Genomic DNA, 17,367 nt, shown 5'->3' on the forward strand with positions numbered 1-17,367 from the left:
GTATTTCTCTTGTCTTATCCGGTGTCCTGTGTGAATTTAAATATGCTCTCTCTAATTCTCTCTTTCTCTCTTTCTGTCTTTCTCTCGGAGGACCTGAGCCCTAGGACCATGCCTCAGGACTACCTGGTATGATGACTCCTTCCTGTCCCCAGTCCACCTGGCAGTGCTGCTGCTCCAGTTTCAACTGTTCTGCCTGCGGCTATGGAACCCTGACCTGTTCACCGGACGTGCTTGTTGCACCCTCGACAACTACTATGATTATTATTATTTGACCATGCTGGTCATTTATGAACATTTTAACATTTTAACATCTTGACCATGTTCTGTTATAATATCCACCCTGCACAGCCAGAAGAGGACTGGCCACCCCTCATAGCCTGGTTCCTCTCTAGGTTTCTTCCTAGGTTTTTGGCCTTTCTAGGGAGTTTTTCCTAGGGAGTTTTTCCTAGCCACCGTGCTTCTTTCACATGCTTTGCTTGCTGTTTGGGGTTTTAGGCTGGGTTTCTGTACAGCACTTTGAGATATCAGCTGATGTACGAAGGGCTATATAAAAATAAATTTGATTTGATTGATTGATATGGCAGGCCAAAACCTGAGAAGATTCCACACAGGAAGTGCCCTCTCTGACCATTTCTTGTGCTTCTGTGGCATCTCTGTCGAAAATACAGGATCTCTGCTGTAACGTGACAATTTCTAAGGCTCCCATAGGCTCTCTGAAGGTGCCAGAAAGTGGAATGAGATCTCTGCTGTCTCTGGGCTAGGTACAGGAGCACTGTTTGTGAGTGGTCAGGCTGGTGGCTCAGAGACAGGAGATGCGTGGCCCCGAGAAGTGGCCATGTTTTTCTTTCAGCCTTTGAACGAAAACAACGTCGCCCGGTTGGAATATTATCGCTATTTTACGAGAAAAATAGCATAAAAATTGATTTTAAACAGCGTTTGACATGCTTCGAAGAACGGTAATGGAATATTTTGAAATTTTTTGTCACGACATGCATCCGCGCATCACCGTTCGGATAGGGACCTGAACGCATGGACAAAACGGAGGATATTTGAACATAACTATGGATTATTTTGAACCAAAACAACATTTGTGGTTGAAGTAGAAGTCCTGGGAGTGCATTCTGACGAAGAACAGCAAAGGTAATCCAATTTAGTGAACGCCAAACTTGGTGGGTGTCAAATTAGCTAGCCCGTGATGGCGAGCTATCTATTCAGAATATTGCAAAATGTGCTTTTGCCAAAAAGCTATTTTAAAATCTGACATAAAGGAGTTCTGTATCTATAATTCTTTAAATAATTGTTATGTATTTTGTAAACGATTATCAAGAGTAATTTTTTCGGTGTGTTTGCTAGTTCTGAACATCACATGCTAATGTAAAAAGCTGGTTTTTGATATAAATATGAACTTGATTGAACAAAACATGCATGTATTGTATAACATAATGTCCTAGGAGTGTCATCTGATGAAGATCATCAAAGGGTAATGCTGCATTTAGCTGTGGTTTGGGTTTATGTGACATATATGCTTGCTTGAAAAATGGCTGTGATTATTTCTGGCTGGGTACTCTCCTAACATAATCTAATGTTTTGCTTTCTATGTAAAGCCTTTTTGAAATCGGACAATGTGGTTAGATTAACCTGTTAGGGCTAGGGGGCAGTATTGACACGGCTGGATAAAAAACGTACCCTATTTAATCTGGTTACTACTCCTGCCCAGTATCTAGAATATGCATATAATTATTGGCTTTGGATAGAAAACACTCCAAAGTTTCTAAAACTGTTTGAATGGTGTCTGTGAGTATAACAGAACTCAAATGGCAGGTCAAAACCTGAGAGATTCCTTTACAGGAAGTGGCCTGTCTGACCATTTATTGTCTTTCTTTGACATCTCATTCCATTACAAAGGATCTCTGCGGTAACGTGACACTTCCCACGGCTCCAATAGGCTCTCAGAGCCTGGGAAAAACCTGAATGTCGTCATTCCAGCCCCAGGCTGAAACACATTATCGCCTTTCTCAAGTGGCCGATCAAGGGACTGTGGGCTTAGGCGCGTGCACTGGCTGCCCCCGTCTTTGTGTTTTTTCCTCTGTTTTCCGAAAAGGAGATTCCCGGTCGGAATATTATCGCTTTTTTACGAGATAAATTGCATAAAAATTGATTTTAAACAGCGGTTGACATGCTTCGAAGTACGGTAATGGAATATTTAGAATTTTATTGTCACGAATTGCGCCATGCGCACGACCCTGATTTACCATTTCGGATAGTGTCTGGGACGCACGAACAAAACGCCGCTATTCGGATATTAAGATGGATTATTTTGGACCAAACCAACATTTGTTATTGAAGTAGCAGTCCTGGGAGTGCATTCTGACGAAGACAACAAAAGGTAATCAAACTTTTATAATAGTAAATCTGATTTTGGTGAAGGCTAAACTTGCCGGGTGTCTAAATAGCTAGCCCGTGATGGCTGGGCTATGTACTTAGAATATTGCAAAATGTGCTTTCACCAAAAAGCTATTTTAAAATCGGACATATCGAGTGCATAGAGGAGTTCTGTATCTATAATTCTTTAAATAATTGTTATGCTTTTTGTGAACGTTTATCGTGAGTAATTTAGTAAATTGTTAGTAAATTCCCCGGAAGTTTGCGGGGGGTATGCTAGTTCTGAACGTCACATGCTAATGTAAAAAGCTGTTTTTTGATATAAATATCAACTTGATTGAACAAAACATGCATGTATTGTATAACATAATGTCCTAGGGTTGTCATCTGATGAAGATCATCAAAGGTTAGTGCTGCATTTAGCTGTCTTCTGGGTTTTTGTGACATTTATATGCTAGCTTGAAAAAGGGGTGTCTGATTATTTCTGGCTGGGTACTCTGCTGACATAATCTAATGTTTTGCTTTCGTTGTAAAGCCTTTTTGAAATCGGACAGTGTGGTTAGATTAACGAGAGTCTTGTCTTTAAATAGCTGTAAAATAGTCATATGTTTGAGAAATTGAAGTAATAGGATTTTTAAGGTATTTGAAAATCGCGCCACTGGATTACACTGGCTGTTACGTAGGTGGGACGATTACGTCCCGCCTAGCCCATAGAGGTTAACGAGAGTCTTGTCTTTAAAATGGTGTATAATAGTCATATGTTTGAGAAATTGAAGTTATAGCATTTTTAAGGTTTTTCGTATTTCGCGCCACTCGATTCCACTGGCAGTTGACTAGGTGGGATTTCGTCCCACATACCCGAGAGAGGTTAAGTACTGCAGTGCATCTCCTCCTCATGGACTGCACCAGATTTGCCAGTTCTTGCTGTGAGATGTTACCCCACTCTTCCACCAAGGCACCTGCAAGTTCCCGGACACTTCTAGGGGGAATGACCCTAGCCCTCACCCTCAGATCCAACATGTGCCAGACGTGCTCAATGGGATTGAGATCCGGGCTCTTTGCCTGCCATGACAGAACACTGACATTCCTGTCTTGCAGGAAATCACGCACAGAACGAGCAGTATGGCTGGTGGCATTGTCATGCTGGAGGGTCATGTCAAGATGAGCCTTCAGGAAGGTTACCACATAAGGGAGGAGGATGTCTTCCCTGTAACACACAGCGCTGAGATTGCCTGCAGTGACAAGCTCAGTCCGATGATGCTGTGACACACCGCCCCCAGACCATGACGGACCCTCCACCTCCAAATCGATCCCGCTCCAGAGTACAGGCCTTGGTGTAACACTCATTCCTTCAAGGATAAACGCAAATCCCACCATCACCCCTGGTGAGACAAAACCGCGACTCGTCAGTGAAGAGCACTTTTTGCTAGTCCTGTCTGGTCCAGCGAAGCTGGGATTGTGCCCATAGGCAACGTTGTTGCCGGTGATGTCTGGTGAGGACCTGCCTTACAACAGGCCTACAAGCCCTCAGTCCAGCCTCTCTCAGCCTATTGCGGACAGTCTGAGCACTGATGGAGGGATTGTGCGTTCCTGGTTTTAATTATCATTTTTTTATTTCACCTTTATTTAACCAGGTAAGCTAGTTGAGAACAAGTTCTCATTTACAACTGCAACCTGGCCAAGATAAAGCAAAGCAGTGCGACACAAACAACAACACAGAGATACACATGGAATAAACAAGCATACAGTCAATAACTCAATAGAACAAAAAGAAAGTCTATATACAGTGTGTGCAAATGGCGTGGGGAGGTAAGGCAATAAATAGTCCATAGTAGCGAAGTAATTACAGTTTAGCAAATTAACACTGGAGTGATAGATGAGCAGATGATGATGTGCAAGTAGAAATACTGTGTGCAAAAGAGCAGAAAAGTAAATAAAAACAATATGGGGATGCGGTAGGTAGATTGGGTGGGCTATTTACATATGGGCTATGTACACCTGCAGCGATCGGTTAGTTGCTCAGATAGCTGATGTTTAAAGTTAGTGAGGGAGATATAGGTCTCCAGCTTCATTGATTTTTGCAATTCGTTCCAGTCATTGGCAGCAGAGAACTGGAAGGAAAGGCGGACAAAGGAGGTGTTGGCTTTGGGGACGACCAGTGAGATATACCTGCTGGAGCATGTGCTACGGGTGGGTGTTGTTATAGTGACCATTGATCTGAGATAAGGCGGCGCTTTACCTAGCATAGACTTATAGATGACCTGGAACCAGTGGGTCTGGCGACGAATATGTAGCGAGGGCCAGCCGACTAGAGCATACAGGTCGCAGTGGTGGGTGGTATAAGGGGCTTTGGTGACAAAACGGATGGCACTGTGATAGACTGTATCCTGTTTGCTGAGTAGAGTATTGGAAGCTATTTTGTAAATGGCATCGCCGAAGTCGAGGATCGGCAGGATAGTCAGTTTTATGAAGGTATGTTTGGCGGCGTGAGTGAAGGAGGCTTTGTTGCAAAATAGGAAGCCGATTCTAGATTTAATTTTGGATTGGAGATGTTTAATATGAGTCTGTGTCAGGACTTCTGCCGAAGTCGGTTCCTCTCCTTGTTCGGGTGGCGTTCGGTGGTCGACCTCACCGGTCTTCTAGCCATCGTCGATCTATTTTTCATGTTTCATTTGTTTTGTCTGGTTGTCACACTCACCTGGTTTCAATTCCATAATTACATGTTGTATATGTTCCCTCTGTTTCCCCCATGTCCTTGTCGGGAAATGTTTATTGTAAGTACGTGTGCTTTATGTGACTGGTGCAATACGGGTTTTGTGCCCATGTGTTTTGTTATTTTTGTATGCCGGTAGTTATGTACATTAAACGGCTCCGGCTATTTACCAAGTTCTGCTCTCCTGCGTTTGACTTCCATGCCACCAGTTACGCACCCCTGACAGAATTCCCGACCCCAATAGTCGACGAGATTTTCAGGGACCTGCACAGGCAGGGTGTAGTGGTGTATATCGATGACATTCTGGTATACTCCGCTACTCGCGCCGAGAATGTGTGTTTGGTGCGCAAGGTACTTGGACGACTGTTGGAGTATGACCTGTACGTCAAGGCTGAGAAATGCCTGTTCTTTCAGCAAGCCATCACCTTCCTAGGGTACCAGCATGGTTAAAAATATACCGTGGCATCACATCTTTGTATTATTAGCCTTTCATGTTCAGTCATATAACCAGACTATACCTACAGACAGTTAATGTACTGTCACATGCCTATTTTGATATCTATTTCCCATACCTCTTTCTTTCTCTTTGTCGTTCGCTCTCTCTCATTTTGTTTTTCTCCTTTCTCTCTCTCACACAGCACTGGGACTGTACCAGTCAGAGGTGAAGGGGCACATCCTGCTCTTCATCAACAGGGGGAGTGGTGACTATGAAGTGCTCAAGGACCGGCTAGTTCAGGAGCTCTGGCCCCAGAATTTGTTGAAAAGGTGAGAGCAGGAGAGCAGCTACTGGACCTGAAAAGAGCGACTCACCAACACCTCAATTATATTGGCTATTTGATTCACATCTTAAGATAATGTCCATAAACCACTATTTGGAACAAGTTGTTTTGAATCAACTCTTTAATTGCAGCTTGAATTGAATTTGTAAATTGATTCATTTGAGTCAGATGTTTTAAACTGCTCTGTGAACTGAGAAAACCCTTACCAAATGCAGGAGATAAGGAACTGCCCATAATCAAAATTCATATATATATATACAGTATCTCACAAAAGTGAGTACACCCCTCACATTTTTGTAAATATTTGAGTATATCTTTTCATGTGACAACACTGAAGAAATGACACTTTGCTACAATGTAAAGTAGTGAGTGTACAGCTTGTATAACAGTGTAAATTTGCTGCCCCCTCAAAATAACTCAACACACAGCCATTACTGTCTAAACCGCTGGCAACAAAAGTGAGTACACCCCTAAGTGAACATTTCCAAATTGGGCCCAATTAGCCATTTTCCCTCCCCGGCTTCATGTGACTCGTTAGTGTTACAAGGTCTCAGGTGTGAATGGGGAGTAGGTGTGTTAAATTTGGTGTCATCGCTCTCACACTCCCTCATACTGACTGGTCACTGGAAGTTCAACGTGGCAGCTCATGGCAAAGAACTCTCTGACGATCTGAAAAAAAGAATTGTTGCTGTACATAAAGAAGATTGCCAAGACCCTGAAACTGAGCTGCAGCACAGTGGCCAAGACCATACAGCGGTTTAACAGGACAGGTTCCACTCAGAACAGGCCTCGCCATGGTCGACCAAAGAAGTTGAGTGGACGTGCTCAGCGTCATATCCAGAGGTTGTCTTTGGGAAATAGATGTATGAGTGCTGCCAGCATTGCTGCAGAGGTTGCAGGGGAGGGGGGGGTCAGCCTGTCAGTGCTCAGACCATACGCCGCACACTGCATCAAATTGGTCTGCATGGCTGTCGTTCCAGAAGGAAGCCTCTTCTAAAGATGATGCACAAGAAAGCCCGCAAACAGTTTGCTGAAGGCAAGCAGACTAAGGACATGGATTACTGGAACCATGTCCTGTGGTCTGATGAGACCAAGATAAACTTATTTGGTGCAGATGGTGTCAAGCGTGTGTGGCGGCAACCAGGTGAGGAGTACAAAGACAAGTGTGTCTTGCCTACAGTCAAGCATGGTGGTGGGAGTGTCATGGTCTGGGGCTGCATGAGTGCTGCCAGCACTGGGGAGCTACAGTTCATTGAGGGAACCATGAATGTCAACATGTACTGTGACATACTGAAGCAGAGCATGATCCCCTCCCTTCGGAGACTGGGCCACAGGGCAGTATTCCAACATGATAACGACCCCAAACACACCTCCAAGACGACCACTGCCTTGCTAAGGAAGCTGAGGGTAAAGGTTATGGACTGGCCAAGCATGTCTCCAGACCTAAACCCTATTGAGCATCTGTGGGGCATCCTCAAACGGAAGGTGGAGAAGTGCAAGGTCTCTAACATCCACCAGCTCCGTTATGTCGTCATGGAGGAGTGGAAGAGGACTCCAGTGGCAACCTATGAAGCTCTGGTGAACTCCATGCCCAAGAGGGTTAAGGCAGTGCTGGAAAATGATGGTGGCCACACAAAATATTATATATATATATTTCTTCAGTGTTGTCACATGAAAAGATATACTCAAATATTTACAAAAATGTGAGGGGTGTACTCACTTTTGTGAGATACTGTATATATTGAACTACTGTTGACATTGGTCTCGTCCAATAAAACCACAGGTTTTAGTTTCCGTTGCAGAACGTTTTGCTACGTTGTGCCCTACTGAACATAACTATGATTTATTTGTCACAGTTCCTGTTTGTGCTGGTAAACAGGGTGAAGTCCAATGAAAAATCTCTGAGCTACTTCAGCCTGATGTCACGTGACCTTTGCCGCGTGGGCATTTACGACGGCGTGTCAGACATGAAATGGCTCATGCCCGAGGGAGAGATCTCCACTCACTTATAAGAGGCGATCTCAAGGTTTGAGGTGAAAACAAACCTGAGTTCAAATAGTATTGGTTTTCTTTGAGGGTTGATTGAGCCTGCCTGGAGTGACAAACTCAATTAAGAGCAGCTAAAAAAGTATTTCAAAGAAACAAATTCTATTTGAACACATGTCTATGGAGCAGTATACATTTAAGTGGCTTTGATAATATATAGAAAGCAGCAGTAAATTATACTGAGTTGCCTCTTTATAATGTCTCTATATTGCTTCTCAAATATTTTTTTCTTAATTTTAGGAGGTGAAGCAGGCAGTAGTACCTGATCCTAAAACTGAGTTGTAAAACAAACAAATAAATGAATGTAAATAATAATTGTGTCTATTTTGGAGTCAGTATTGATTTCTACCTGAATCGTATGTAGGCTATGTGTGTGCTCTGGTGGGCATGGTGTGTCTTTATGTGAGGTCAAGTCTGCCATCTGCGAGTTGACAACAGCTCAGTGGCTACTCACCACTGAAATTTTGGATCTGATGGTTACAATCACAACTGACTGACCTCAGTAGACTAATAGGGCCTGGAGGGTCTAACAGAAAGAAGAATTGGAATCTGTCTTCAGAAAAAATAACAGTTGATGATTTCAAATATAATCACAAAGAAACAACAAATACAATAGAATATGATGCAGTATATTACAATACAATACATATTTGTGTATTTTCATGCAAATGCTACATTTAAGCGCAGACCTGTGTTCAAAAACATTTGTATTTCAGGATCTTGTAATACACAGCCCCCCCCCCCCCCCCCAAAAAAAACGTATTTTTGTATTTGAATGCTTATTTGTAAAAACCAAATAGTCGGACAAATTGTATTATTTGACAGTATTTTCAAATACTTTGCAGTGGAGTGTATTTGAGTGTGTGAATTTGAGTTTTTCAAACACTTTCCAAGTGTATTTCCAAATACATAAAAGCATTTAACTACTTATCTTTTCAAATAAAAGATCAGAATACTTACTTTGAATGTATGTGAAATTAATTGAAATATTTTAAATAGTATTTGAACCCAGGTCTGATTTAAGTGACATACATTTGTGTTCCAGTTACAGTAGGCCAGCCTATAGCAGTGGAAGAGGGGAGTGAGTGCAGATTTCTAGACATTAAGGGCTGTATAATAAAGTAAAGAAGGATTGGAGCACTTGGGGTGAATATAAAAGAACAGATTGTCTGCCTGCTGTGCTTAAACAAACAGGAGAAGAAAAGGAGATGGGAATTTTCAAGGCACAGACTTGGAATCAAGTATAATTATCAGGGATGGAGTGCAAAGTGGAAACATCAGTCGGAATAGGGAAAACACTATTTGGCAGATTTAAGGGGGCTGGAGATATATGCATAGCTATCTAAACAGTTGCATTCCAGTTTATGTGTTTGTGGATGTGTACTACAATCAAAGTTGAGACAACATTGGAAAAAAATGCTTCCACAAAGGAGGGTAGACGGTCAGAGGATGATGAGATGGGTTGTTGTTTTGTGTTTTATTTCATCCACATGAGGGAGACATTTTATGGAGATAGTGGGCTGATCACTATTGTCAAGTCGGTGACAATTGTTGGTCACCGCCTTTCAAAGTGTGTTGCGTTCTGGGAATAAAACATTTCCGACGTGAGTATATATGTGGACTGCATGAACTTTACAAAAATCTCTGCTCTTCACCAACTTCATCCTGCAGCCGTCACCTGTCACGTGGAGGCTCCGTCGTGTGGTGGCTAATTTCTGCATTACTAAATGAGGAGAGTTACAAACTTCACACACCAGTCAGAGTTATACTTAAAACTACATCTTTAATAATTAAGATGCTTTTGCAAAAGCACTTGACTTTCAATGATGCGCTATCTCTAATGAACCATTGAAAAGTGACTACACAGAAGTACAAAGATCTTTCATAGCCAAGATACAGCCCTCTCAACGTACATGACGAACCACAGATACATAGAATGGGTCACAAGGTTAAGTTTTGTGTGAAAGATATCTATAAAACATAGCAGACAGCAACTGCTGTGTCAACAGTGTTCATTGTATAGACCATTGTCTGGTCCTCCTACCCCAAACTGGAACCATCTCTCCCTGGTACGATATAGAACAGAACCATTAGCTCATCCAATGGCATAAATCAATTGACAACTCTAGATACTCTCATCTCGAGTAAACCCCCTCTTGACTCTACTCCTGGACAAGCTCACTGAGGGGAGTGAGCCTCTAGGTCATACACTATCCCAAGATAAGTGCAACATCAGAGAGGACATACAATGGTCCAGACACTGCCATACACCTTCCCCCAATGCCAAAGGAGGGAGTGACTTGCGCACAGACATTGTGGAGACAAGTAATTGGTTCCCCATTAATCACGCCATCCCTCCACATGGTTTAACAGATGCATTCACATATGACAAGTATCTCACATGAGCATATTATGCAAATAAAACATCTTAATTATCTATGTTACCCAACTAATTCTGATTCATCCGCCATTAGTGTTTTTGATTGACCCATGCAAACAAAAACCTGACTGAAACAGGAACCAATTTGCTGCAGTTAATGTGTAGCCTACAGTGCATAAATGAATGATGTGATTGAGGCTCTCTCTCATTTATTGATTGTATAATGTACACACAAATTATTTCAGTTTGTGAGTGGGTGTTGGAGACATGTTTTTTTTACATTATTAAGGAAACCTTTTATAAACAATGGCAACACTGCCATGGTGATCTGAGCCTTGCTGTTGGAAAATAACATTAGTATCCGAATTTCGGGTTGTGGCAGATGCACCTCTCCTGACTTTACTTCTTGACTTTGGTCTACAGTCAGTTCCTTTAGCATTACCATTCAAATGAGCCCTACTATATGTTTGCGTCTGAAAAATTAAAGACTCAAATCATCAAAAGCATATGTGTGTGGTGTGTTTGCATAATGTGAGTGTTTAATTGGCGTCTGTCTGAATTCAGAATTTGTCCAAGATGATGCGCTATGTACACCTGAAACTTGTTAACCATCTACTCTTGCTATGCTGAATGAAACACACTGTTTAAAAGAAGGCATGTGTAAAATAATGGTGCCTAACTGCTCATTTAGCCTCTAAACTTCAAATGAATCAAGTGAATTTTGTACAAGCAATAATTTAAACCCGATCAATGAAGTGCCAAGACAAAATGTGTTTCCTACTTGAGAGCAGGGGTGTCAAACTCATTCCATGGAGGGCCTAGTGTCTGTAAGTTTTTGTTTTTTCCTTTCAATTAAGACCTAGACAACTACTGTAGGTGAGGGGAGTAATTAGTGGCCCTAATTCAGCAATCAAGTACAAGGAAGGAGCGAAAACCCACAGACACTCGGCCCTCCGTGTAATGAGTTTGAACCGTGCTTTAGAGTAAGGGCTGTCAAACCTGTCAGGAACTCAATTAGAGAATCAACCACACCTGAGTAAATTTCTGAATTCCAAATCAACCCCTAGCCCCTACACCTACCGCTTAGTCACTTTTGGGCATTTGAAACGATCAGATAGGTTATAGCAATATGGTAATTGCTTCACCTTGCCTTCTGATAGGCTGGATGCAATTGTGGCCATATTGCTTATACCTATTCAATCATTTCTGATTCACAGGAGTGTTTAGGCCAGGGTGTAGGATTTAGGGGTCAATTTGGAATTAGGAATCAAATGTAGTTCATGGGTTTACAGCTGTCCTTAATTAGCCAATGACATTAGAAGGGTCTGGGGATTTGTTTAAAAGGAGCAACCAAAAGCCTGCCAGATACAGCAAAAGGGTTATTATGCTAGGGCTTATACTGACCATTAGTTCTGATTACTGGGGCGGTTTTGAAGTGCAAAAGTGGACATGATGATTGGAATCGCTTTCAGGTAGGTTTTTAAAAGTATTGATCTAGTTTGTTTCCCTTGTCCTTCAGGTGTTACAGGTAGCTATGTTTATAACAGACTTTCTTTTTTTTTAAAGAGTTTCTTGGCTTTGTTGCCTGCTAATTGGAGGGATAACCTGTTCTACATCAAGTGAGTTTCTACACATTAATTTCAAATAACAGTTGCGGTTCCAGTAACTTCAAAGGCTGGCATTATACTTTACTTTTTCTAACCTAGGTGATGGGTATCCTGCACTAGGGTCTGATGCAGCATGGCTCTATGCAGGCTCACTTGGGTCTAAAGTATATGGTAATTACAGCTCTCCAAAAGCTCAAATGCAAGCGCAGCTGACCGAAGGGCAACAGAAACATCCGGCTGCCATCCTGCAAAAACAACTGGTCCCCATGCCCCAGGCACCTCAGAAAACGTGGTATCCAGCTCAAATGCCCCAGAAGCAACCAGCTACTGAACTTCAGCATCAGAAGGAACAGGCCTCCATACCCCAGCTACCTCAGCAAGTGTGGTATCCAGTTCAAATTCCCCAGCAGCAAAAGCAACCAGCTACTGGTCCTCAGCAGCAGAAGGAACTGACCACCATGCCCCAGAAGCAACTGGCTCCAATGCCTATACCGCAGAAACAACCAACAGCTATGCCACAGCAAGCATGGTATCCAGCCCCAATGCCGCAGAAGCAACCGGCCGCCATGCCCCAGCAAGTGTGGTATCCAGCTCAAATGCCCCAGAAGCAATCGACCGCCTTGGCCCAGGAAGTGTGGACTCCAGCTCAATGTACCCAGCAGCAGAAGCAACCGGCTGCTGAAACTCGGCAGAAAATTGAACCGACTGCCATGCCCCAGCCACCTCAGCAAGTGATGCATCCAGCTAAATTTCCCCAGGAGCAGAAGCAACCAGCCCCAATGCCTTTACCGCAGAAGGAACTGACCGCCATACCCCAGCAACCTCAGCAAGTGTGGTATTCAGCTCAAATGCCTCAGCAGCAACCGACTGCTGAGCCTCAGCAGCAACCGACTGCTGAGCCTCAGCAGCAACCGACTGCTGAGCCTCAGCAGCAACCGACTGCTGAGCCTCAGCAGCAACCGACTGCTGAGCCTCAGCAGCAACCGACTGCTGAGCCTCAGCAGCAGAAGCAACTGGCCACCATAACGCCGCAAGTGCTGCATCCAGTGCACATGCCCCAGCAGCAGAAGCAACTGGCCACCATAACGCCGCAAGTGCTGCATCCAGTGCACATGCCCCAGCAGCAGAAGCAACTGGCCACCATAACGCCGCAAGTGCTGCATCCAGTGCACATGCCCCAGCAGCAACAGGAACCGGCCACCATACCCCAGCAAGCTAGGTATCCAGCTCAAATGCCCCAGAAGCATCTGGCCTCCATGCCTCTGCCGCAGAAGCAACCGACCGCCGTGCCCCAGCAAGGGTGGCATCCAGCTCAAATGCTGCAGACACAACTGACCGCCATGCCCCTGCAAGCATGGTATCCAGCTCAAAAGCCCCAGCTGCAGAAGCAATCAGCCGCTGAACCTCAGCAGCAAATTGAACTGACCGCAATGCCCCAGCCACCTCAGCAAGTGTGGCATCCAGATCAATTTCCCCCGGAGCAGAAGCAACCAGCCCCTATGCATCTACCGCAGAAGGAACTGACCGCCATACCCCAACTGTGGCAAACAACTCAAATTCCCCAGCAGCATAAGCAACCGGCTGCCATGCTTCAGCAAGTGTGGCATCTGGCGCAGAAGCAACCGGCCCCTATGCCCCAGCAGCCTCACGACGTGTGGTATCCAGCTAAAATGGTCCAGAAGCAACAAGTCGCTGCACTAACCGCCATGCCGCAGGCACATCAGCAAGTGTGGCATCCAGCTCAATTTCCCCAGCAGCAAAAGCAACCAGCTACTGAACCTCAGCAGCAGAAGGAACCGGCCGCCGTAACTCAGCAAGTGTTGCATCCAGCTCAAATGCTGCTGAAGCAACTGACTGCCATGCCCCAGCAAGTGTGGTATCCAGCTCAAAAGCCCCAGAATCAACCAGTCCCTATGCGTCAACTGCAGAAGGAACTGACCGCCATTCCACCACAACTGTGGCAATCGGCTCAAATGCCCCAGCAGCATAAGCAACCGGCTGCCACGCTTCAGCAAGTGTGGCAAGCGGCCCCCATGCCCCAGCAGCCTCATGATGTGTGGTATCCAGCTAAAATGGTCCAGAAGCAACAAGCCTCTGCAACTCGGCGGCAGAAGGAAATGACCGCCATGCCTCAGCAAGAGTGGCATCCAGCTCAAATGCCCCAGAAGCAATCACCCACTGAACCTCGGCAGCAGAAGCAATCGACCACCTTGGCCCAGGAAGTGTTGACTCCAGCTAAATTTCCCCAGAAGCAACCAGCCCCAATGCCTTTACCGCAGAAGGAACTGACCGCCATACCTCAGCAAGTGTGGCATCTGGCGCAGAAGCAACCGGCCCTTATGCCCCAGCAGCCTCACGACGTGTGGTATCCAGCTCAAATGCCTCAGCAGCAACCGACTGCTGAGCCTCAGCAGCAACCGACTGCTGAGCCTCAGCAGCAACCGACTGCTGAGCCTCAGCAGCAACCGACTGCTGAGCCTCAGCAGCAGAAGCATCCGGCCACCATAACGCCGCAAGTGTTGCATCCAGTGCACATGCCCCAGCAGCAACAGGAACTGGCCACCATACCCCAGCAAGTTAGGTATCCAGCTCAAATGCCCCAGAATCATCTGGCCTCCATGCCTCTGCCGCAGAAGCAACTGACCGCCGTGCCCCAGCAAGGGTGGCATCCAGCTCAAATGCTGCAGAAACAACTGACCGCCGTGCCCCAGCTAACGTGGTATCGAGCTCAAATGCTCCAGCAGCAGAAACAACTGGCCACCATGCTGCAGAATCAACCAGCCCCAATGCATCTGCCGCAGAAGCAACCGGCCACCATGCCGCCGCAAGTGTTGCATCCAGCTCAAATGCTGCAGAAGCAACATACTGCCATGCCCCAGCAAGCATGGTATCCAGCTCAAAAGCCCCAGCTGCAGAAGCAATCGGCCGCTGAACCTCAGCAGCAAATTGAACTGACCGCAATGCCCCAGCCACCTCAGCAAGTGTGGCATCCAGATCAATTTCCCCCGGAGCAGAAGCAACCAGCCCCTATGCATCTACCGCAGAAGGAACTGACCGCCATACCCCAACTGTGGCAAACAACTCAAATTCCCCAGCAGCATAAGCAACCGGCTGCCATGCTTCAGCAAGTATGGCATCTGGCGCAGAAGCAACCGGCCCCTATGCCCCAGCAGCCTCACGACGTGTGGTATCCAGCTAAAATGGTCCAGAAGCAACAAGTCGCTGCACTGACCGCCATGCCGCAGGGACATCAGAGTGTGGCATCCAGTTCAAATGCCTCAGCAGCAGAAGCAACTGAACCTCAGCAGCAAATTGAACTGACCGCCATGCCTCAGACACATCAGCAAGTGTGGCATCCAGCTCAATTTCCCCAGCAGCAGAAGCAACCGGCCTCCATGCCTCTTCTGCAGGAGAAACCAACCGCCATACCCAAGCAAGTGTGGTATCCAGCTCAAATGTCCCAGCAGCAACTGGCCTCCATGCCTCTACCGCAGAAGCAACTGACCCCCGTGCCTCAGCAATTATGGCATGTAGCTCAAATGCCCCAGAAGCAACTTGCCCCAATGTCTCAGCAGAAGCACTACGAAAGCACTGAAGATGGTGTCTCTGGTAGCTCTCAGGCCAGCATTGTTGAACAGTTGGGTGTCATCCCAATCTATTCCTACAGTTCCAAATCGCACTACGAGAAGGGCAGAACTGTCTTCTCCCAAACCCGCTACACTCCTAGGGAGGCTATGCCTGTTGACAGTGGAAATGCTCCCAAGGATAGTTATGTTGGCATTGGTGCACCAAGCATACATCCACCACTAGTGAAGGATTCTGCAAGGTAATGGTTAACTTTAACCTTCTCTTAACTTTGCTCTCTGACTTTGAAGTTCTGTGTACTAACCATGTGTTTATCAACAGGGAAATGTAACGGAGTCATCCTCTAGAAGCTCTAATGGTGAGAATTGTTTTTGACATTGGTTACTTAACATTCTGTGTTGCTGACACTGTTTGCATTTCTTTCTGCTTTTGTTTCGACCAGGAAGTTGCTGGTGCTCAAGCGTGATGGAATCAATAAACAATTTTATTTTCAAAAATGTTTTGTCTCTTTGAAATGATGATTCTTGTGTCCATTGCTTGCTAATTGAGAACAGGTGGTCTGTAGTAAAAATGACTGCTGTTAAGTTAATTCTTTGCTTTTCTAATCTTTTCACATTTGCTACTGGTTGTTCAATATAATAGCTTGGGTCTACATAAGAACATCTGTCAAGGGGTGACTTGTCAGACATTCCTCATGTTCATACTTCAGCTGTAGGCATGCATTGGTGAGTAAGCTAATGTATAGGGAATTGTTTTTAGATGGCTCATTTGGCATTAGAATTGAGTGACCTTTTAGTTTTAAACTTGCATTTGGCCTTATACTATAGCCCATATGGCAAAGTCAAATCAGTTTAGGTGTCTGTCCCATATCTAGGTGATGGCTCAAATGTTATTTTGGACACTTCAACCCCAGACTACTTCATTTAATTTGACACAATCTCAATGTGTCTGCAGCCTTTATGCACAACACATTTCTACCGGACCACTGAGGTTGCACCTGCAACAGCCCCTGGCATTAAAAGGTGCACTTGATTTAAGCTCACCCAGTGCAGTGGATAGTTAGATTTCCCTCTATAAAACCATCGGATGGGTCCATGATGTGCAAACCCTCCAGCACACCAGCTGAATGAAGTATAGCGCACCTAATCTCAATTGGGCCAATGGAAGTGAAGTTCAGTGGCTGGCAGGGTCTAGGATTCCTTTATAAGGTGCAGCAACAAAGATGAGCAGCTACAATTAGGAAGATCTCCTTAATGCTTCTGGCTACCATTAGTTTTTCATATTGAGGTGTGGATTTGAAAAAGGGCTGTGACTTTTGAACTACTTGAGGTGAGTTGTATAGCTCTAGTTTGTTTCCCTTTTTGTTCCAGGTTTTACAGGTAGCTGTTAACTGACAAGGATACATTTTTAATATTCCTTGGATTTGTTGCTCCAGCTAAAGGTGTTTGTGCTACACAAAGTAATTCAGTTAAAATAACACTTTGTATAGTGCCAATAATTTTAATAAATGATGGCATTTTACTATGCAGAAATGTCTTGGCTCCTAGGTAATTATTGATATAAAGACACCAGCTCCTATTCTAAAGCAACAAAAGGGACCAGCTCCTATGCCCCAGCAAGAAGGCCTCCCGAGTGGTGCAGGAACTGGCTGGCTCAAATGTCGCAGAATCAACCGGCCCCCAATCCCCAACAAGTGTGGCATCCAGCTCCAGCAGCAGAAGCAACCGACTGCCGTGCCACAACAAGTGTGACATCTGGTTTAAATGCCCCAGCAAAAAAAAGCAACCGGCCACTGAGCCTCGGCGGCAGACGCAACCGACCGCCATGCCTTAGCAAGTGTGGCGTCCAGCTTGAATGCAGCAGAAACAACCGACT

The 17,367-nt window shown here is 45.1% G+C and overlaps 1 protein-coding gene across 1 annotated transcript; it reads left to right on the top strand.

Moving 5' to 3' along the window:
• Positions 1–11,683: 11,683 nt before the first annotated feature.
• On the top strand, positions 11,684–15,957 carry LOC123739065 (uncharacterized). Its single transcript, XM_082965857.1, has 5 exons — positions 11,684–11,772; positions 11,867–11,919; positions 12,007–15,733; positions 15,814–15,850; positions 15,935–15,957. Exons 1-4 carry the CDS (start codon positions 11,750–11,752, stop codon positions 15,821–15,823), a joined length of 3,813 nt encoding a protein of 1,270 aa, XP_082821983.1. The 5' UTR covers positions 11,684–11,749; the 3' UTR covers positions 15,824–15,850; positions 15,935–15,957.
• Positions 15,958–17,367: the final 1,410 nt, after the last annotated feature.

The sequence above is a fragment of the Salmo salar genome, chromosome 02 (assembly GCF_965601325.2).
Source record: "Salmo salar chromosome 02, fSalSal1, whole genome shotgun sequence".
NCBI classification, from domain to species: Eukaryota; Metazoa; Chordata; class Actinopteri; order Salmoniformes; family Salmonidae; genus Salmo; species Salmo salar.

Bases quoted from the DNA above. Each gene is read 5' to 3' on its own strand.
- LOC123739065 (XM_082965857.1), top strand. From the start codon at position 11,750: ATGATGATTGGAATCGCTTTCAG. The intron at 11,773-11,866 runs GTAGGTTTTTAA...TTTTTTTTAAAG, and splicing joins ATGATTGGAATCGCTTTCAG to AGTTTCTTGGCTTTGTTGCC. The intron at 11,920-12,006 runs GTGAGTTTCTAC...TTTCTAACCTAG, and splicing joins GATAACCTGTTCTACATCAA to GTGATGGGTATCCTGCACTA.